Raw genomic sequence first — 22869 nt, 5'->3', positions numbered from 1 at the left:
AAACATTAATTAGCCTCAGATATTGACTATACCTCAATGTCAAATCCTGTTGTCCAATGAACAAAATTTTCTGTTCAACTATGGCACAGGGTTAAAGGGGGAAGAAGGAAACTGGGGCAGAGGATTTCTTAACCACAGCAGCTTACATATAGTTTCAATAAAATGCCTTTTTTCAGGCTTGTGCTTTGTGTTGGGGTAAGGGATCATATGTGTATCTTGTTCAATGTGATCAAATAATATTTCTGAGGAATAAATGGCAATGTAAATAAGATTATCCATTTCTCATTTTTGGTTAGGACTTCACCATGACACTTTACCTTAGACACTACTGGAAAGACGAAAGATTATCTTTTCCAAGTACCAATAACCAAAGTATGACCTTTGATGGCAGGCTAGTGAAAAAGATCTGGGTACCTGACATGTTTTTTGTGCATTCCAAACGTTCATTTATCCACGATACCACTACTGATAACGTCATGCTTCGGGTCCAGCCAGATGGGAAGGTGCTTTACAGCCTGAGGTAAAGTGGTTTTTACAGGCGTCTTTGATTTAGCCAAGGAGTGGTTAGACATGGAAAGTGAATTAACTTGATTGCTGACTCCTGTATGTTATTATACACGCTGTCTCATTAAGTAAAATGCGAATCAGAAAGTTTTACAATATTATTAAGTTTAAAAGTGTGTGCCACTAACATCAAATTCAGAACAAATTATGAGGATATATGGAGTAACTAAATTGTTTTTGATGATAGGTAAGCAAATGACCAAATCCTGTGCAATTATAATAGGAAGAAAGTTGAACAGAATTCATCAGGACTTACTTCTGACTGTTTGTACAGACCAAGCTAAAATGGGGGTTTCAGATGTATCATGGGATAAGAAGCACAAGTGCTTTCTTTTTCTGTTCAACAGTCTGTTTGTGTAGCATCCTTGAAACACAATAAATTATTAATACATTCAACTTGAAACATAGAATGTTTCAATGACAAGTTGTTTACTTGTTAATCATCAAACTTGACAGAGTGTGTCTGTTTATTAACTAAAGAAATGGGTTCTGGTCCACAAAAGCTCGTGTCGCAATCAATTTGCATGTCTTTAAGGTGCCATAAGACTCTTTATTGTTTTGGCGACTACCACAGCTACTGGCCAGAAATTTCATTCGCTATGACTTGATGGATCTTTTGATGGCAAGGCATGGGTTATTGCAGACACCAGTCTCCAGTCTTGATAGGCACAATTCACTAGTTAATATGATCAAAACACAAAATACTAAGAAGGTATGGATGTAACAATATATCTATGGACAGAATAAAATACCAGCCTTAGGGTCCCATTCTGCTTCTGCACAAGTGGAAGTGCATCTTCAGATTGTTGAGGTGTGCACTTCATTGTATCCAAAACTTGTCTTCCATTTGTATAATGCACAGCACACATCACTAAAACAGCTTATGACCTGTTTCACAGATCACAGAATGCACACATGACTGTTTTATAAAGAAAAGGCTCAAGTTTAATTGTTTGAATTATTTCCAAGTCTGTTAAACAATACCATGTCATGAGGAATCAGAATATTTCCTTGTGGAAGATATTTATTCTAATTGTATTAGTGGAACTATGCTAAATATACATACAGGTCTATTAATGCCTGCTTGGAGATTGGCCACCCCTGAAAATGTTAGTGGTTTAAATTATCATGGTAGCATCTCATAGTGGCAATGTAGCACTACCAAATATTGTGCTTGTTTTACAGCATGGTTGACCAGACATAATCTCTCCACATTTTTTTAATTGAGTGAAAGACAATCAATACATTCATCCTAGGTAGAAACACCCCTGGAAATGCAGTGATCCAATTGAAGAAGGATCTGTACATACAGAACCTGGTGTTTATTTTTATAAGAATTCCTCAAGTGGATAAGCCATAATAAACTGGGGAGGGGTGTGGGGGGGAACATTCTGTTACTATCAAGAGTCACTTTGTTTGAAATATAGTTGGGGAGTTTTAGCTGAAATGTAGGAACAGATCTAATGTCAAGATGGCTGCAAGAAGATAATATCTAGGAAACTGAACTGTATTTTGTGTTTCAAACTTTTATTCTGTGTTTCAAACTTTTAACAATTCACAAACATCCCTCATGATCTTCTTGGTTGAAAAATGCAATTCTGCAAGTTAGCGTCCTTGACAATTAAATGGACCTTTGCCCCACTCAGCAAGGAACAGAAGTAAAAGCCATGTAGCTGAAAATCAAATCGTTGTTTTTAATGTAGTACATGCCAGCTAAATGGATATGGGCAGGGCTTTTTTGGTAGAAAAAGCCCAGCAGGAACTCATTAGCATAATAGGCCCCACCCAATAGCAGAAACTCATTAGCATATTAGGCCACACCCCTGACAGCACCACTCATTAGCATATTAGGCCGCTCCCCCATGTTACCAGAAGTGTAGTCATCCAGCCACACCCACCTTTTGCTTCTTATTCTGTTTACCTTGTTTGTTGTCAAAACCCAGGGCTTTTTTTGTAGCAGGAACTCCTTTGATGTTAGGCCACACACCCCTAATGTAGCCAATCCTAATGAGTTTCTGCTGTTGGGAGTGGCCTATTATGTTAATGAGTTCCTGCTGGGTGTGACCAACTCAGGAGCCAGCCAGAACTCCGTTCCTGTGCGTTCCTGCCCAAAAATAGCCCTGGATATGGGCGGGATAAGTAAGTCAGCACTTAGTAACATCCGTTGTGCTGCTGGTCAAAATGGTCACAAAAGAAATGAGTCATAAATCTATAAAGATATCTACATGATACCCTGTTTGGTATATTACTTTAGTATCTCAGATGTGAAGTTTGGATTCCAGCTACCCTCTCAACACCTAAAGTTGCCAGTCTTTGTGTGGGGCCCTGGGGGGGTCTCCAGGAATTACAGCTGATCTCCAGGCTACAGAGATCAATTCCCCTGGAGGAAATGGCAGCTTTGGAGGGTGGGCTCTATGATACCACATCCCTGCTGACCTCCCTCTCCTCCCCAAACTGTTGCTCTCCTTCAGCTCCACCCCCAAATCTCCAGGAATTTTCCAACCCAAAGCTGGCAACCCTGTCAACAGCACTAAGTTTACCTAAGTACACAAAAGCTTATTGAGAAACTTGAAAGTTTACTTGGTGCACTTAACCTGTGTTATATCCCCCCCTTCTTTTCCATCTTAATAGAAAGAAATTTCTAATGTGCTGATTTTGTTTTTAGGGTCACCGTAACAGCTATGTGCAATATGGACTTCAGTCGCTTTCCTCTTGATACACAAACGTGTTCATTGGAAATTGAAAGCTGTAAGTAAACAAAATTTAAATAGAAGGACAAACACGATCTCAAATTCGGTTTTGAAGAAGTGTTGCTTTCAGTTGTTCTGGAAGATTCTCCAGTGCTATTCGGAACTATATGATGAGGAAAACATCTGAAAGTACACGTCCACGGTTGTAAACAGAGAGGGCCCTGAACTGGATGACCCAGGCTAACCTAATCTCATCAGATCATGGAAGCTAAGCAGCAGCATCTCTGGTTCCTACTTGGATGGGAGACCACCAAGGAAGTCCAGGGTTACTACACAAAGGCAAGCAATGGCAAACCACATCTGAATGTCTCTTGACATACAGAGAGGTCCAGTACTGGTGCTATTGCCCTAGCAGTGAGCAGAGCTCACGATGAATTGCTTCCCTAAAACCATCTTTACTTTGACCTAAGCATGCAGAGAGTACATGTGAGGGAGATACTGCAGAACTGAGTTCAAAGGTGTCATAACATCTATGTTCTTGTTGCTGCTTTCATTTCAGCAAATCACATTCCACTGTAGGGCATTTTGCTTGTCCACAACCCCACTGACAAAAGAACCCTGCCCATCTCTTGGGATCTGTGGTTAGATCAGGCAATTAGTAACTTAAAATAAGCATTGTTTTCAAAAATGCAGTGTAACTTCCAGCTTAATCTGTAGCCAATAACTCTGCATACAACAAACCAACTCTTTGGTTCTAATCTTGTATGGTTGCAATGTTTATCATGTAACAGCAATAAAGAAAATTTGTCCTGTAGAAAGATGCTTTGTGCTGATAGCACCCCACGTTCAATTGCTGAAATAATGGGGGGACACTCACAGGGCATTTTACAGAGCAGTAATCAGGAAAACTGCAGATGGAAGGGATTTGTCAGTGGAACAGGATTTCCTTGTCTTTGAACTCCCACTGTCCCACTGCAGCCCCAAATGCTCCCTGAAATGTTGTTCCTCGTGGACAGGAGACCCTTGGAACATCATAGAGGACCTGGATGTCTGCCTTAGGAAGGGGGAATTGACAAAAATCACCTTCTCCTTCCATTAGTGGAAATTTACTCCAGGATTCAAGTCGCTGACAGCAATTACAGGCATTTGGGGTCATTTACTTTTTTCTATATAAGTCAACAGGACCTATTTGTCTATACAAGAAGTTCAATAGAGTCTGTCATAACTGATGGACACTTTGCCAGTCCAAATTACTCTTCTGATTAGAATATAGGATGTGCCTGTATGATAGTCAAATAGCACCACATTCTAAACTGTGCACAGAATATCGTCCTGTTTAATTCAATGACACCAGAAGTTACTTGTCCCCTCCATCCCTTTAGATGCCTACACTGAAGATGATCTCATGCTGTACTGGAAGAATGGGAATGACTCCTTAAAAACAGATGAGAGGATCTCACTATCCCAGTTCCTTATACAAGAGTTTCACACTACTACCAAACTTGCCTTCTATAGCAGCACAGGTGAGCGCATTTTGATAAACACTTTTCACGTTTTCAGGTAGAATCTCTTTTGCCTGGAGACTAGAGGGAGTGCTACAGCATGATGTTGGGCAACTTCTTTCCTGTAAAAGCTTAGCAGCTGCTAAATCCCAGGCTTTAGTTTAATTGTCTGTTAACCTAGTATATTTGGATGGATTCAGACTTGTTAGCAGCCTATTGGATAATATAGTTTCATCCTGTGGGGATTTCTTCCTACTGATAGATAATTCTCCTAAGAGAGTTAAAAAACAAAACAAAACCATAAAATGAAAATTTCAGAAATGGAAGTGCTACTTACTGCTACTCTTAAATGGAACTCTTTGAGGAGTAGACTCAGATACCTCAAGTGTTTTGGCTAATGAAGGTATGAATGAGCTTATGGGAAAATACAAAACCTCTATGGGGAGATTACTGTCTAATCAAGAGGGTCTTTTTAAAACTATGTATTACCTTTTCATTTCACTTTTCTTCCAAAGACCTCAGGACACAAACATAGTTCTACCCTTCTCCATTTTATTCTCACAATAAAGATGGCATATCAGTTTTCCAAATAAACAACCTTGAGTTGGTTAGGCTGTGAGACTGGCCCTGGGATATCCAGTGAACTTCATAGGTGGCCACAGGTATTGTGTTTATATCTTCAGGAGTTAACGCCATATCCACATGGTTTGATTAATGCATTCTAAGGTCTTGACAGCTGTGTGTTGGTTACACTAATAGACCAATTAAGGAAGGAAGGGACAATGTTAGAGACTTAACTTTAATGTGGACTGTAAAGTTTTACGGTTTATAGATGTGAGAGAACAATTACAAGTGCTGGCCACATTCCACAACTTGCCAGGTGTCTCTCCTCCTGTACATCACAGAAAGAGCAGAGGTAGTTGCTCTGTAAGAAACAGTACCAAGAAGAAATTTGGGATATCCCCATTCCTCACAACTCTTCTTCAAACACAACCTTTTGGAAGAAATCAGCATTACTGTACTCCTATATAAATGTACTAATCTACAAATGGGGACTACTCCATGGTATTTCTGTGTCTTTGTTTTTAGCATCACATGCAGTTTTTCTTGGAAGTTAGCTCTTTTTTTCTTTCTCCTGTAGGATGGTACAACCGTCTCTATATTAACTTCACTTTACGTCGCCATATCTTCTTCTTCTTGCTCCAGACCTATTTTCCTGCTACTCTGATGGTTATGCTATCCTGGGTGTCCTTCTGGATAGACCGCAGAGCTGTGCCTGCAAGAGTTCCCTTAGGTAAATGAACATGAATGTGGCTGCACATGATAATTCTTTGGATTTGTTAGTACCTCTAATCCAAGGGAATCCGTCAGAAAAGCAGGTATAATTGAGATGTCTTTGGCTGCCTCTTCCACCCCTCTTCTTCCACCTTGGATAGTGGATTGTTAGTTAAACACAGTGCAGGCCAGTTCTAAATTTTTAGCACTTATCAGTAAGCATAGCCATGGTTCCTTTTTTGTCAACATGTCCCCCCCACACACATATAATTGTATTCTCCTCTGGCCTACAGAAAGCCTAATATATGGCATTGGATAAAGATTTCTTGCTCTAATAACTTACAGAGTTTATACAGTGACCCTCACTTTTGTGTGCTGAACTTAGGAGGTTGGATCCAGCAATCCATGGGTACAAGTATTGCCTGATCTTTCCCTTGTTTCCTTCCCCTCAGCAGTCCTTTCAACTTGAGGAGTCAACACAGGACCCACGTAGACTAATAGACCCATAGTTTGGGGAGGCTGCATTAAAGAGGTGGTAAAATCTCCTTCTTTGGCAGTGCAGTTCTGCTGTCAGAAGAAACAGGATTTCATCCCCATCCCACTCCCCAATGCAGTTTCCTGACCTGCATGGCTGTTAGTCCTTGAGGGACTCACAAGTCTGGGAATCAACTTTTGTGGGTGTTGGAAAGGACTGTTGGTGGGCAGTGAACAAGGGAATGATCTGCATCTGCTGGTGGGTTTCTATGCCCAGCCCACAGAATGGAGCCCCAAACAGCCCAATACCAGAGCATCAGTTCTCAGACTTTTACCTACATCCAACTATAAAGGACAATTTTATAGACAGAAGTAGGATGCGTAAAGAATTCAAGCAAAGAGTGTCTCTTCACTGAGATAACTGACACAATACTCTCCACTAACAAATGAAGATGAAGACATAATCAAAATACAATAATTGTTTCTGCATTTTTGAAAGTGATTACACTACATTGGTAATAGTTTGGAAGAATATGTATTGATTTATTAGAGCAACAAATACTAATATGCATACTAGGAAGTAATTATGCATATGACCACTAAATGTGACTGTTTGCTCAGTATAACACTGAACAGATTGCCATATTTATTGTATTTGCTCATTCATACCACATCTTTCTTCCCAAGGTGGCTTATATAATTCTCTCCTCCATTTTATCTTCATGATAACCCTGTGAAATAGCTGCTGTACCACTGAACCACAGCCCCTCAAAAATGTTAGACTGAGAGGCTGCAATTATACGCACAATTAGACCCGACATATGCACAAATGCAGGGCGGATTTAAAGGGCGTGATCAGACAACAACATTTGGGAAGCGCCCAACAGCCATCGGCAACCCATTCTGCTCCACTGCAGAAGCGGAGTTAAAAGACACCAGGGAAAATGTGGTAGTAAATGGGTTGTGTTGGGCCATGGATGGACTTTCCCGTATCTGATTGCTCCAGTGCGCTCTCATAGCATCAGGATGGTCTGATCAGGCCATCCCGACTCGGTGCCGTTGTGCCCCCCCCCCTCTCAGTATGTGCATCATCACAAACTCCATAGGGAGCCCTCAGTGCGGAGATGTGATTAATCGATTCCTCATTTAAGCCAGGCCTCATTTTGGCCCGGAGCGCGCCTGAGCAATGGTCCAGCAGTAAACAAGCCCATTCCGCCCCTCCCACCCGGTCACCTGTGCAGGGTCGGACACCCATAGTAAAATTTAGGTATTTGCCTATGGAGAGGTGCTGCACTGGCCTGCCACCCCGCCCCCACCAAAAGCCCTGCTCTGTTGCAACTAAGGGGCCATCTTGGCACCCCTGGGCTTGGCCTGCTCTGGCAGGCGAGGATTGGCTGCTCTGACTCCCTGCTGCTGCACTGAGAGGAGGAGGAGGAGAGGGAGGCGGCGAGGGAGGCATGCGTGACAAGCCCCTTGCCTGCCAGCTTGGAGGCCACCCCCCCACCTGTTCCTGTGGTCTCCCTCCTTCCTTCCCCCGCCTGCTTGCTTCCCCCACACACACCTTGCCTTCGTGGGCCCACATGTCTCACTTCAAGCGTGGCTGCAGCCCCAGGGAACGGATCCCTCCTGGGATCATAAACGGAGTCTGGGGGCAGCAGGGGAGCTGGCTGCTTATAGTCCCTCTAAGATGCAGAGTCCTGTGAGGCTGTGAGCAAAACTTCTACTTTGTGAGCACCTGGCCTGAAAGTGATGAGCGAGTGATTTGGCTGCTGCAGAAATTAGTTTGCTCTGGAGCACTCAAAGGATTGGGGGGGGGGGGAGAACAGGATCAAAGTTGTGCTCTGTCTTAACTCTGCTTTACTCAACTCTCCTTTGCTGTACTTAACTCTCCTTTGCTGACTTGCTGAGCAAAAATGAGCTGCTGGCCTTAGAGTTGTGAGCGAACGATTTGGCTGCTGTAGAAATTAGTTTGCTCTCAAGGGGGGGTGGGGAGAACAGAAGTGATGAAGGACGAAAGGAGATCTGTTAGCTTGGCTTGCCAAAGCTCTTGACTGGACCAACAGCCAATCTCCCCTCTCAGACACTGGAAATTTGTAAAAACAAAACAAAACAAAACCCCGCCTCTTCTTCCACGTGCCCGAAAGTAGCTTGCATTAGTTCAGTGAGGAAACATTTCTTACATATGTGGGGTAGGGAAAACATGGGAAACCTTTGCTGCAAATGAGTTTTCAAAGCCACAAGATGCTTTGTAAATCTTTGGTGAAAACAGATTTGCTTAATTGTATTCTGTGCTTTTAATTTGCTGAGAGAGAGAGTCGTGGAGAGGGGAAATAAAATCTGCTCTGACTTAAGGATGTTGTGCACTACCTGTGATTTATAAGACCAGCCTTCAGCCATGCATAGTGATCCATCCAGAGCTTGACAAACTTAAACCGCCTGTCTCTGCTGCCTGTATGGTGATATCACACATGTGACTGTCAGCCTCCCACATCTGCTGATAGAGCAGAAACAGCACCAGCTGTTAGCCTGGTACTTCTGGCACTCATTGGAAGTGGGTCCAAAGGAAGTCCTAACAGATGATATTACTGCTCCTGGTTTTAAAATGCCCCAGAGTTGTGCTCTGTCTGCTGTACTTCTTTTGAGGTGGAGCAAATGAGCTGACTTGCTGAGCAAAATGATCTGGCATGCTGCTGTTCGGAAGACATGCTAGGGGTTGCCTACCCATGACTTAGTGCATCCTCTAAAAATCTTCAGTAATATAAGAATGACCATGGCAATGTGTTATCACATCACACTGGCAGTATGTTACTGGTGAAGTCAACATAGCTTGCTTTCATATAAATGTCCATGTTGTCTGATTAACTGATTATTTTCTCAAAGGAAGAATGGCCATTCTTTTGCTTTTGTGTCCTTGTAGTCTTTGGTACATCTTTATCTATTTAGCACATTTTTATTCCACCTTTTCTCCAAGGATTTCAGGGCGGTGTACATTGTTCTTCCCTCCTCCATTTTATTCTTGTGAGGTAGCTTAGACTGAGAAAGAGTAACAGGCCCAAGGTCGTCCATCAAGTTCCATGACTGTATTTTGCATCCAGCACCACTTAATCCCAGTAAGTCTGCAGCACAACCCCATACTGCATATTAAGATGCTATGAACTGTAAATTAGGAGCTCCTTTATCATGCTCTGAAAAATATTTTCTACTCTTCTCAATAGTTTTTTTAATTTGTAATGGAATCATAAATGTTTTGCAAAACAACTGCTGCTATTACTCAGCAGTTGAACAATGATGTATAATGCCTAGTGGACTGACAGCATACCAAAAGTATGCAACATCGCTTGTTAAATTTAAACCTCTCTGGTATGATTCAGTTTGGCCAGTATGAGGCTATGTAAGTGGAAAAGGGTAGAGTAGTTTTCTGTTTTTAGGGAGAGCTATTTTGGGGGGATAGTGTGATTCTACTTGCTGGACATCCCCCCCCTCGGGCCCTGTGAGGCTGGAGATTTTGGGGGTGGAGCCCGAGCGGTGTGTGTTGCCTTCTGACTCACTTCCGGTGATGTTGGGGTGTGTGGCATATGCAAATAAGTTATGCTAATGAGTTATGCTAATGAGCACCTGCATATCCTTGTCTACGAAATGACCCCTGGTTTAAGCGCATCGGAAACAAATGGGGGGGGAACCCTGACTCACCCACGGTTGCATCTGATCATGCAGTGGCGGGCTGTGCCTGCAGGTTCCAAGGGATTGTGTGATCGCGCAACTGTGGGACAAATTCCTCCAGAGAAAATAGCCTCACTTCCCCCCATTTTTTTCTGGCACATATGACCGCAACCAAAGTGTGTGATTGTCCACTCAGCAAGCTTCCATAACAGAGTGGGGATTTGCATCTGATTCTCCCAGATACTAGTCCAAAACTTTAACCACTACACCACACTAGCTCTCAGTGTAGACCTCTGCACATTTACCTGGTAATAATGTATGACAATTTTCAGTTGGTTACCATAACTTGAAAACATAAGGAATGCTATATTATTTAGCTATAGAATTACTTTGTTGTTGTTGTTCAGTCGCACAGTTGAGTCCGGGTCTTCGCGACCCCATGGACCAGCTCTCGCCAGGCCCTCCTGTCTTCCGCCATCCTCTGAAGTTTGCTCAATTTTATGTTCGTTGCATCTATGACACTGTCTAACCATCTCATCCTTTGCCGTCCCCTTCTTCTTTGACCTTCAGTCTTTCCCAGCATCAGAGTCTTCTCCAGTGAGTGCTCCATTCTCATTTGGTGGCCAAAGTATTTGAGCTTCAGCTTCAGTATCTGGCCTTCCAGGGAACAGTCAGGGTTGATTTCTTTTAGGATTGACTGATTTGATCTCCTTGCAGTCCAAGGGACTCTCAAGAGCCTTCTCCAGCACCATAATTCAAAAGAATCTATTATTCGGCACTCGGCCTTCCTTATAGTCCAGCTCTCATAGCCATACATTACTACTGGGAATACTGTTGCTTTGACCATATGGACTTCTGTTGGCAGGGCGACATCTCTACTTTTTATTACGCCGTCTAGGTTTGCCATCGCTTTCCTCCCAAGGAGCAGGCATCTTTTAATTTCATGGCTGCAATCACCGTCTGCAGTGATCTTGGATCCCAGGAACATGAAGTCTGTCACTGCTTCCACAATTTCCCCTTCTATTTGCCAAGGAGTGATGGGGCCAGATGCCATGATCTTAGTTTTTTTGATGTTGAGTTTCAAGCCGACTTTTGCGCTCTCCTCTTTGACCCTTATCAAGAGGCTCTTTAGGTCCTCTTCACTTTCTGCCATTAGAGTGGTATCATCTGCATATTACTTATTATGCAGTACTTCTGGATTGTAAACTCCATACCATCCTTAATATAAAAGCTTCCAGGGTGATCAAGAGCTGAAAAGCATATAATAAGGCTTATATTAAGAGCTGTTCTACAAATTGTCCTGTAATGCTGTCCTTTCCTGCACTGCAGATTTCTGCCTCGATCTCAGAAGCTAAGCAGGGCAGCCTGGTTAGTACTTAGATGGGAAAACACTAAAGAAGCCCAGGGTTGCTATGCAGAGACAAGCAATGGCAAGCCCCCTCTGAATGTCTTGTGCCTTGAAAACCCTATGAGTTGCCACAAGTCAATGCTCATCTTACCCAAGCATTAACCACTCCTAGTATTTCCCTCAGTGTTATCAGGATCGATTATTTTCTTAGCTCTGTCCGTTGCCCTGGCATCTAATATATCTATTCTCTAAATATTCTGTTCTCTTTATTGTTTGGAATAAAATTATCCCAAAATCATATACAGTATTATTCAATTTATGATCAAAGGAAACATTTTATATATCACCTTGCCTCTACCATACTCCTTATAGACTCACAACATTTTCTACTTCTACTGCTGAATTTCTCCACCAGACTTGAGCTCTGCTCTCAGTCAAAAACCTCTGAAACAAATACCGCTATGCCTTTTTAAAATTCCCCTCATTTTGCTGCCTATAAAATGATTATTTAATGTGTATTTGGTTACAGTGTTGTATCAGAATGTACAGAAGCCCATATACTATGCAACTTGGGGAGAAGCAACTCATCTCAGAGGCTCATGTTAAAAGAAGGCTCGTGTCAGTGGATTTTCTCCTCCCCCTCCTGTCAGATCCCCAGTTAAGACACTCTCCACAACACTTTTGGCAGTGGCACTTTATTAGAGATTTGCTTACTACAGGAACTGGATCTTTGTCAGGATTGAAGAAAGTGCGCGAAATTCAGAGGTTATAGGTAAAACCCAATGCACCCCATACCCCATTCATACATCCGCATTTGGCCCCTAGCGTTACTATGACAACCCTGACAGATATACGGTGCCTTATCTGTTCTAGCCTGGCAAAAGAGTCCAAGGCCAAATCCCATGAGAACAGGCAGAGGGGTGCAACTGGAGAAATGGTTGTGGCTACCACAGGCAAGCACTCAACGCACACACACTCGCCTCAGGAATTCCCTCCCCCCTAATACATGGCAAGATTAGCAGTGAAGCAGAATGAAGAGAAGTGAAACCGAAACCTTGACATTCTGCCCCCTCCAAAGCTCAACCACCCAGCTTCTGAGGGTTATGCTTATGGAAAGTCCAAATCAGGTGGGAGGCCCTGATGTTAGAGGCCTTAACCCATTCATTATGTTCTGGCCCAAAGTCTTTCCATTTGATTAGATAGTACAATCAGCCTCTCTTCAATTCTCCACCTCCTGGTGGGGTTCGCCATCAACCATAAGTGGGGGAGGAGCAGGAGGATCCAGGATCCCTCTTCAGTAAGCTGAAATGGAAAACGATGTACATTCCGTAGATTTCTTGGCAATTCCACTTCTACGGTCACTTTATTAATCAAAAGAATCACTTTAAAAGGACCAATATATTTCCACCCCAACTTCTTGCCCGGCTGCACCCCCCTCAGGTGCTTTGTAGAAATGTAGACGAAGTCTCCAGGAGCTAAGTCCCACTCTGGGCCACGATGCTTGTCAGTGTAGTGTGTTTCTTTACAGGACTGTGTCCCTGGTTGTGTTTCCCAACCCAATTTGAGAAAACACACAAAACAGTCCTGTAGAGAAGAAACACTAAAAAAAGTATTAATTAATAAGGGAAGAGCACAGATAAACAAGGTTTTGGACCCTCGGATACCCACCAGTCTCCCGAAGTTACAATGGGTGACACAGAATTTTATACTCAATATGACATAAGCAAACAAAAGCATACCTATTGGTTCCATCAATTTTGTCACACATTTCTAATTGGGTTCAGACCTGTGGGTTGGGTTTCCCCAAGCACAGTCCTTTCCCCTAGCTAAACAATAGACGCTTCTTCTTAGGCCATGAAGCTCTAAAAGTATCAATATTAATGAAAAATTCATAAGGGAATCCAAAAAAGAATTTCAAATGTTTTTCGATCAAAATATCCAACCAAAAATCTCCATCAGGACTGTTGTGGGACACATTTAAAGCCTTTGCCAGAGGATAGATGATTAGAGAAGCCGTACATGTCAGAAAGCAGAGGTCAAAAAAATATCTCCAGATTCAAGAACAGATTAAAAAACAGGCAGAAAAGATGAAACAAGATCCTTCAACTGAACAGATGAAAGTGAAATTAAAACTTTTACAACACCAAATGAATTACTTATTAACACAGGAAATAGCAAAAAAAATGTATACCAAAAAAAAACTATTTTGAAAATGCAAATAAGCCAACCAGATGGCTAGCTTAGAAACTATGCAAGGAAAAGGAGAAAAGACAGATAAAGATACTCAGGGATGACATGGAAAAAGAGAGAAATATACCCAAAGATTTGAAAAAAAAAATTTGAATCATTTTATGAAAAGTTGTATTTGAAAAGAGAAGCAACTTATGATCAAATTTTAAAAATATTTGGAAACTTACAAGATTAAAAAATTCACAGATCAAAGGAAAATATTAAATGATCCAATATCCTTTACTGAAGTGACAGAACCTTTCAAAAAACAAAAAGGCAAAAACTCCAGGCCCTGATGGGCTCCCTGTGGAATTTTATCATTTATTTGAAGATCAATTGATATTGCCATTTAAAGCTGTTATTCAGAATATAATAATTGATGGAAAAATTCCAGAGTCCTGGAATGAAGCCTTGATCACTGATACATAAGCAGAACTCAGATGAGAAAGAAATTAAGAATTATAGACCAATTTCTCTGTTAAACGTGGACTACAAAATGTATGCTTCTATTTTAGCTGCAAGAATGAAAAGAGTTCTGTCTCAAATAATTCATAGAGACCAAGCAGGCTTTCTCCCGAAAAGACAACTCAGAAATAATGTAAGAATGATATTAAATGTAATAGGATACTTTGAAGCCCACCCAGAAAAACAAATGGCCCTAATTTTTTTAGATGCAGAAAAAGCCTTTGATAATGTCAGCTGGAACTTTATGCTGGAGTTACTACTAAAATCTGAGTCTGGCAATGAATTCTATACAATGATTAGAATGATCTATACGAAACAACAAGCTAAGGTTCTTATCAATGGAAATTTATCATGAAATATTGAGATACAAAAAGGAACTAGACAAGGATGTCCTCTTTCACCACAATTGTTTATTTTTGTTCTTGAGGTTTTAAATGATACCATTAGAGCGGATGTACAAATTAAAGGTATTAGACTAAGAGGAGAAGAATATAAACGTCAAGCATTTGCATATGATCTAGTATTTATCTTAGCGAATCCACTGAGGTCTATCAAACAACTGATACTTTCTCTGCAAGAGTATGGTGAAAATTACTTCTAAAAAACAAAAATACATATTAATTCTAAAAAACAATAATACATATTAAAAATGTGACTAAAGCTCAAGCTTACCAGTTGCAAGAACTAGCAAACTTGGAAATTCAAAACAAGGTGAAATACTTAGGAATAAACATAACAAACAGATGTAGTTCTTTGGCAGAAAACAATTATATGGAACTTATGAAAGAAATCAAGAAAGACGTGGAAAAATGGAAAAACCAGATATCTTTAATGGGAAGAATTGCCACTATTAAAATGAGTATATTATCAAGATTGGTCTTTTCAATTCAAACAATATCTATTCTTCAAAACCAAAAATATTTTAAAGAACTTGACAAATTGATGATACAATTTATCTGGCAAAACATGAGGCCAAGAATAAAACTCAAAGCATTACAAGATGCTAATGAGAGAGCTGGGTTTGCATTATCAGATTGGCTCCTATATTATAGAGCAGCAGTCCTGACATGGCTAAAAGATTGGATTACTTTAGAAAATACAAGACTATTGAAATTAGACAACAGAAATGAACTAAAGCCAATAAAAACCTTAACATGGTGGCAAAAGCACAAATTGAATACATCAAAGACAAGTCGATAGGTTTTTATGAAAAAATAACTGAAATAGACAAGATATTGATGTACGCTGATGAGAAATTAAGAAACCTTATGTATTATTGTTAGATATTAAGACCCAAGATGTAGTAAAAAATGCTATGATAAAGTGGGCACAAAATCTGGGTCATAATATTGAATTGGATCAATGGTCACAGGTGTGGGGAAAAAATGTAAAGATTACCAAAGCAATTTCATATAAAGACAATATTTATAAAATGTTTTATAGATTATATAGATTACATATTATTCCTGATAAACTGGCAAAGATTTATCCCAATTGTTCAAATGTATGTTGGAAATATCAAAATAATGTTGGATCTTTTTACCGTATGTGGTGGTTATGTGATAAAGCAAAAAAGTATTAGTTTTGGATTCATGAAATTTTACATTTTAAAAAAAAGTTCTGTACCTTTTGTTCCAGAAATATTTTTAGTGAACATCTTACCCGAAAACTGTAAAAAACATGACTCTTATATTACATGTAATAACAACATCAAGAATATTATATGCTAAATACTGGAGAAAAGAAATATCATCGATAGAAAAAATCCTAAGTAAAACCTTGGAAACTGCTGAGACGAACAAATTGACTCTAATTTTGAAAGGACAACCAGAGTCAACATTTGACAACATATAGTCAAGCTTTTACAAATGGTTTGAAAAATACAGTAAATAAACTATATAGACAAATGAAGCTTTTTAAGGACATACAAATTATAACTTTTATATATTTGCAAGATATATATAATGATGTAAGGTGAAATATACAAAAGTAACAAGTAATTAGGGATGATTTTATTACACAAGAAACTGTAAGAATATTTGTATACCCTCATTTTATGTATGTTTTCAAAAATTAAAAATTGATAAGCAAAAACAAAAAGCCTCTTGCTGGGGTCCCCATAAGTCAGCTGCGACTTGACATCTCCTCACACACACAAAGGGAGGAATAGGAAGAACAGAATATGTAGTGACAATTAGAGACACAATATATAATGCTTATGTTGAGATAATCAGAAAAAATAGGTTGGATCCTATAATGTGAGTGGTGCTCTGCTTGTGGTATGGATCTTTCTCCCCCTCCCCATTTCTGCTCTAGTCCCTAATGCCCTCTGAAATGCTGCCTTTGGGTTTCAAGAGTTCCCCAGGAACAGTGCAAGGCACAACTCGGGGGTCTGCATGGGAGGGAGCAATCAGCAAAACCACTCTTCTGCCACTGCTGCCCTTGTGCTGGTGTTGAGAGATTATAGGATCTCAATAATGGGAGCTAGGGGGATTAGTTTACTCCTATAGTTTGACAGACTTAATGATAATATGGTTCAATTTTGTGCTGAAATGCAGGATCAAAATGTGCCATAACCAGACAACAGGCTCACTACAGAAAGATGAACCAATGGCTGCAGAGGACTCAAACTCACTCCTTCAACTGAGCATGTGATTTTAGTAAAGAATAAGTTGGCTCATTATTTGAGGTAAACAATATTGACTTGTTTCCACAGTCAGTATCTCAAAATGAATAATTTTATGCCTCAGGGATAACAACGGTGCTGACCATGTCGACTATCATCACGGGTGTCAATGCCTCCATGCCTCGGGTTTCTTACATCAAAGCTGTGGACATTTACCTCTGGGTCAGTTTTGTGTTTGTCTTCCTCTCGGTGTTGGAGTATGCGGCAGTGAACTACCTGACTACAGTACAAGAACGTAAAGAACGGAAGCTGCGAGACAAGGTACATTCCGTGTCAGTTGATGCTGAGTGATTGAAATGCTGGGATGGGTGTATTGTAAATTAAGAAGAATACCAACAGAAACTAAGCTTTAGAATTAAACATTCATACAAGAAAACTGATAAAACAGAATAAGCACACAACAGGTTCTTTTTACATTGGCTGGCTCTACACATGCAGCAGAATGAGGTGGCAGAGTTCAGAGGTGTGAAAACATATTGGCCTCTATGCAACCCCAGCTTCAAAGAACTAGGGAAACTTGAATTTTCTTAAGAGGGGGCAGCAGCTTCTGTTGATTTCCGTCCCACCAGTCATTTTGTTAAAGGAAAGTGGGCGGCGGACCCTCAAGAACAGTGCAGAGAGTAAAATGGGGGTCCATAATAGGAGAGGGAATCAGTGGAACTCACTGCCCCTTAAGGAAATTTAAGTGCCCTTAAGTCTTTGTAGTGTGTGGCTAAGTACAGGTGTGTTTCAGATTACAGTGGGGAAATCACATTTGAACATTCTCCCATTTTAAAAATAAACTTGTTTGCAAGAAGACATTAACAGATGGCATCTCATCATTGGTTGGCATGTTGTTGTCTAAATCTATATTTTAACTGGTTCTCCCAGGTTGCCACCCACCAAATCTTAGAAAACACCCAAATAGGGCCTCAGATTACAATAGCAGTTGTGTAGATTCATAAGGGAGTAGGTGGTCCTTCAGGTATAACTGGTCCCAAGCCAGTAGGACTCTAAAGGTCAACACCAGCACCTTGAATTGTTTCCAGAAACAAGTTTGGAGTCAGTAATGATAGGCCAAGACTGGAGTTACATGGTTCCTGCATTCCACTCGTTTACTCTCTAGTATATGCACACTTCAACATGTATAGGTTGGATCCAGTAATGTATCAATAAGAAGATGGCCAGGTATCTCCCCCCCCTTCCTTTCCCAACAGTCCTTTTTAAATCTGGAAAAGTTGATTCCCAGGTCACAGGACCTACATGGAGTAATAATCATAAAGATTGTGGAATTCTGTGAGGGAGAAGGCAAAAAGTCACCCTGCTTCTTTAACCAGTGAAGCTGAACCTCTCCAGTGTTTCCAACCCAATCCTGCCATCTCCTGATCTAAACAGCCAGAGATTACGATTACTCCAATGAGAAAAACTAATGTTTGTCCTTTTCTTTACAGCTTCCTTGCACTTGTGCTGTGCCCCAACCAAGGCAAATGATGATGGATGGCACTTACAGTGATGGGGAGGTGAATGAACTGGGACAGTATGTTTCTGAAAATGGAGAGAAACAAGACAGAATGATGGTTCAATTGGCACTTGGTTCAGAAAGAAATTCAAACAGGAGGAAAAGCCAGAGATACAGCAGCATGAAGATTGACACTCATGCCATTGACAAATATTCTAGAATAATATTTCCTGGAGCCTACATTTTATTTAATCTGATATACTGGTCTATTTTTTCATAATTAACACTTTTCCCCCTTTAGTCAGTTTCCACGTGGTACATGTGTTAACTGTATGAAACTACTGTCCACCAAGCAAAATAAAATGTCAATAGACTATTATTCTATGCTTTGACAAAAAAAATCTGCTATTCTTGTTGCATGAAACTTAAGCATGGCAGTACCCAATTCATTCTATGGACACTTTTGTTCTATGGACACTCCCTAAAAGACTCAAGTTCACTGGCACAAAAAAATGACTAGTAACTGTATTACAACAAAAGGGGGGAAATGCAAAAATAGGCATGAACCAGTGTTTAGAAATACAAATGTAATGAAAAGTACAGAATTGTAATGATATGCTATAAAAGGAAGGCATCTTTTGAGCTACTCTAATGTGAATCGGCTAATTTTGGCATCTGTGTACTATTAAGAGCAAAACTGAATGGACAGACCATATAAACATTTTGCTTCCATTTGTATATACAGTATTCTATTATTTTTTTGTATTTGTGTAAATAAGATTACAAAATGCTGTACACTTTCACTATACCATTCTACATACAACTAAAATGATAATAATAATTATTTATTAAATTTATAAACTGCCCTCCCCTGCAAGGGCTCAGAACTCCTAATACAAGTCAACACTTTCTGCATGTAATTCCCTGTATTAATTACTGTTTGCTATTTCAAAATCAACCCCTGAGAAAGCTAAATAGAAAAGTTTACTTCAATACAGTGTAACCTCATAAAGCTAAGACATACCCTGAACACTTGCAGTATAAAGTCTATATATGTTACCAGGGGTCATTTCATAGAAAAAGAGCTAGGGGAACTCATTAGCATAACTCATTAGCATATGCCACACCCCCTGACATCAGGGGCCCGGCGGTGGACCTGCAAGGCCAGCGGGAGTGCGAGGAAGCCCCGCCAAGGCCCTCCCTGGCTCCAGGCAGGCAGGGGTGGGGAGAGGCGGGGAGGAAGCAACTTACCCTCCCTCTTCTCCTGCCTCCTCCTGGCTGAATGAGGGCTGGAAGCGGAGCGGCCGGAAGCAGGGGGCGGGGCTTTGTCATGTGCCCCGCTCCCCTGCACCTCACCCGGGGGAACTGCGTTCCCCCGCATTTCCCCCCCCCGAAATGACCTCTGGCTGTCACCAAAATTAATACCCTACAAGAAGCTTCAAACTAAATTTGCAATATGAATTGCCTTCCACCGTCATAGTGATTTCAGGAATTCACCTAGCATTATACACAATATAAGCCTGATGTTTAAAGATATACAAAAGAAATCAAGATGGAAAATGAACAATAACCTACTTAGAGATCAGAAATTTATAAAGAAGATTAAGATAGAATTTTTTGAATTTTTTAAAAGAAATATTCAACTGGATATTCCAATAAATATTGTGTGGGATGCATTTAAAGCTTTTATTAGGGGATGGCTTATAAATCATGAAGTATGGAAAAGGAAACAAAAAAGGAAAACATATGAAAACTTAACAAACCGAATTAAAATGGAAGAAGAAAAGATTAAGACCAAAGTAAATAATGAAGAAGCCAGAATCGCGCTTAAACTATTACAACATAAAATAAACTTAATCCTATCTCAAGAAATAGCTAAGAATATAGAATTTATGAAATCTTACTACTTTGAGAATGCTAGTAAGCCATCGAGATGGCTTTCTTATAAAATTAGGAAAGAAAGGGAGAAAAGGACAATTTTGGTTTTAAAAAATGGAAATAATGAGGGAAAATATAAAATAGAAGACTTAAAGAATATAGCTGAAAATTTCTACAAAAACTTATATCAACAAGAAGAAAATGTAGATAGGATTAAGGAATACCTATCTCAAAAGAACAAAAATAAATTTGATGAAAAACAAAATTTAAATGAGCCCATCACAATGTGCAAGATAGTTGAAGCAATTAAAAGACAAAAGGAGGAAAAAACACCAGGTCCAGATGGTATTCCAATAGAATTTTATCAGAGATTCGACGAAGAGATAATTCCACCATTTTTTTAACATCCCCCTAATTGGAGTTTTTTTATTGGTTTTTTTCACAACACTACAAACTACAACTGAAAATATAGGAAGGGAAACTACCTCTAAGGAGAAAGAAAAGAAACCCACTAATAACTAAAACCCCAAGAGTAGGAAATCAATACATCAGCTTATTTCAATATTAATCTAAAATGCTAGTAATACATTGAACATAGAGCATCCCAAAGTTATTTCTAAATTTTCAGGCACAATTCAGAGTCCTTCAGCCTTTATTTTCTCATATCTTTTCTTATCCTCAATTTATATGGACTTTTGGGAACTGCTGCCCCCTTTTCAGAGAGAGAGAGAGTCCTCGTCAGAAGACACCAAGCCTAACTCGCCATCCGATTTGTTTTCTTCTTCTTCCTTCTTGTCCTCCGCTGGTTCCCCCAGCTGTGTTCTCAGGAACTCGCGTTGCTTTAGGAACAGAGTCAATCTTTTCTTTTTTATCGTGGAGCTTGAAAATGAGGCCTTCTGGAATTAACCATCTATAAATGATGCCGTTGTTTAAAAAAGGATTAAGTCTTTATATTTCTTTCTCTTCTGTCTTATTTCAAATGGAATATCTTTTAAGATCCTGATATTATTGTCCCCAATTTTCAAGGGTGTTCCCGTAGTTGCTTTCAGGATAGAATCTGTTACATGTCTCTTCGAGAATCTGACTACTATTTCCCCAGGCAGATTATTTTTCTTGATATATAAGGAATAGGACTTATAGACCACATCCATCTCACTGTAAAGATATTCCGCTGTCAAATCTGTCAATGGGGCTATTGCATCACTCAACAGTTGCTTCAGATTCTCTCCTTTAATTTCCGGACCCCTTGGAACCATAGGACCAAATTTGTTTTCTCCATTTGCAGCTGTAAAAATTGTTACTCTTCCATAGCTTGTTTCAGTTCCAGCTTTTGCACCTTTTTCTTGACTTTTTTAGTATTGGTGTCCATTTCCTTCATCTTCTCTGCCATTTGCTCCATTGCATTTAAGGATTTAGTCAATTGTAGCTGCTGTGAAGCCAAATTCTGACCAATTGTTGACAATTGTTGATTGATGTTAGTCATCTCATCCAGCAGAGGGCGCAAGGAATCTGCCAAAAGTTTAGAAAGCTCAGTGGTCTCTTCCAAACTACACATGACATTAAGGATCAGTTTTCAGAGTCCCAAAAGTGTGATTTAGATGTGGATTTCAGTGAGGATGAAAACTACATGCTATGCCAGGTGTGTGTAGGGAGGTATTTATTTACTTAAAACATATATTAGCCACCAGCAGGGGTCGTTTCATAGAAAAAGAGCTAGGGGAACTCATTAGCATAACTCATTAGCATATGCCACACCCCCTGACATCACTGGAAGTGTGTTATTGTCAGCAAGCTGCCATGGTGTTCTGTGTGACTTCTGTTTGTACATATGTGATCCCTGTCCCTGCCAGCTGGCCATTGTGTTTCCCTGCTGTAATGCTAAAGTAAAACAACTGGAGGTTGTGTGGGGGAGAGTATGCTTCGCTACTAGCTTGTTGCTTATCAAGCCTGAGAACGGCACCTGTGTTATGTCTACTGTTTGCCTGTTTCCCAGGACCTGGGCGCGCAACCGTTTTCTTCTGCCCGCCAGCGGGAACGTTATTCATTGGATATGTAACTAACTTGAATCCCTTTATCATGTCTGCCCTAACTGCCTGTCCCCAGTTCTAACAAGGAACGTGTTTGAGTAGTCTTTCCAATGCTTTGAAATAAACTTTGCTTTCTTTGAAACGTGGATTTATTCTCGATGCTTGGGGATCCAACAGTCATAAGGCCACACCCCCTGACATCACCGGAAGTGTGTCATGAGGCCACACACCCCGCCCCAACGGTCCCGGCTGCCGACGCCGGCCTTGCAGCTCCACTGCCGAGCCCCATGAGGGGCCCGGCGGTGGACCTGCAAGGCTGGCGGGAGTGCAAGGAAGCCCCGCGAAGGCCCTCCCTGGCCCCAGGCAGGCAGGGGTGGGGAGAGGCAGGGAGGAAGCAACTTACCCTCCCTCTTCTCCTGCCTCCTTTAGGCTGAATGAGGGCTGGAAGCGGGGCAGCCGGAAGCAGGGGCGGGGCTTCGTCATATGCCCCGCCCCCGTACCTCACCTGGGGGAACTGCGATCCCCCGCATGACCTCTGGCCACCAGTCATCCTTAAGGAGCTCAAGTTGGCTTACAATATATATAAATATAAAATACATAAAACAGAATACAGGGTAAAAACCGAAATTTAAA

The 22869-nt window shown here is 40.6% G+C and overlaps 1 protein-coding gene across 1 annotated transcript in view; it reads left to right on the top strand.

Moving 5' to 3' along the window:
• GABRR1 (gamma-aminobutyric acid (GABA) A receptor, rho 1) overlaps nt 1-19037 on the top strand; it is a 70181-nt gene extending 51144 nt beyond the window's left edge. The window contains exons 5-10 of the mRNA XM_015417088.1: nt 297-520; nt 3230-3312; nt 4637-4777; nt 5898-6050; nt 16958-17154; nt 18324-19037. Of these exons, the coding sequence (XP_015272574.1) occupies nt 297-520; nt 3230-3312; nt 4637-4777; nt 5898-6050; nt 16958-17154; nt 18324-18611 (1086 nt within the window). The 3' untranslated portion in view covers nt 18612-19037. The remainder of the gene's footprint in view (nt 1-296; nt 521-3229; nt 3313-4636; nt 4778-5897; nt 6051-16957; nt 17155-18323) is intronic.
• The last annotated feature ends 3832 nt before the right edge of the window (nt 19038-22869 follow it).

Source organism: Gekko japonicus, unplaced genomic scaffold (genome assembly GCF_001447785.1).
Source record: "Gekko japonicus isolate JY-2015 unplaced genomic scaffold, Gekko_japonicus_V1.1 scaffold760, whole genome shotgun sequence".
Lineage (NCBI taxonomy): Eukaryota > Metazoa > Chordata > Lepidosauria > Squamata > Gekkonidae > Gekko > Gekko japonicus.
This window is presented reverse-complemented; position numbering and strand designations above follow the sequence as displayed.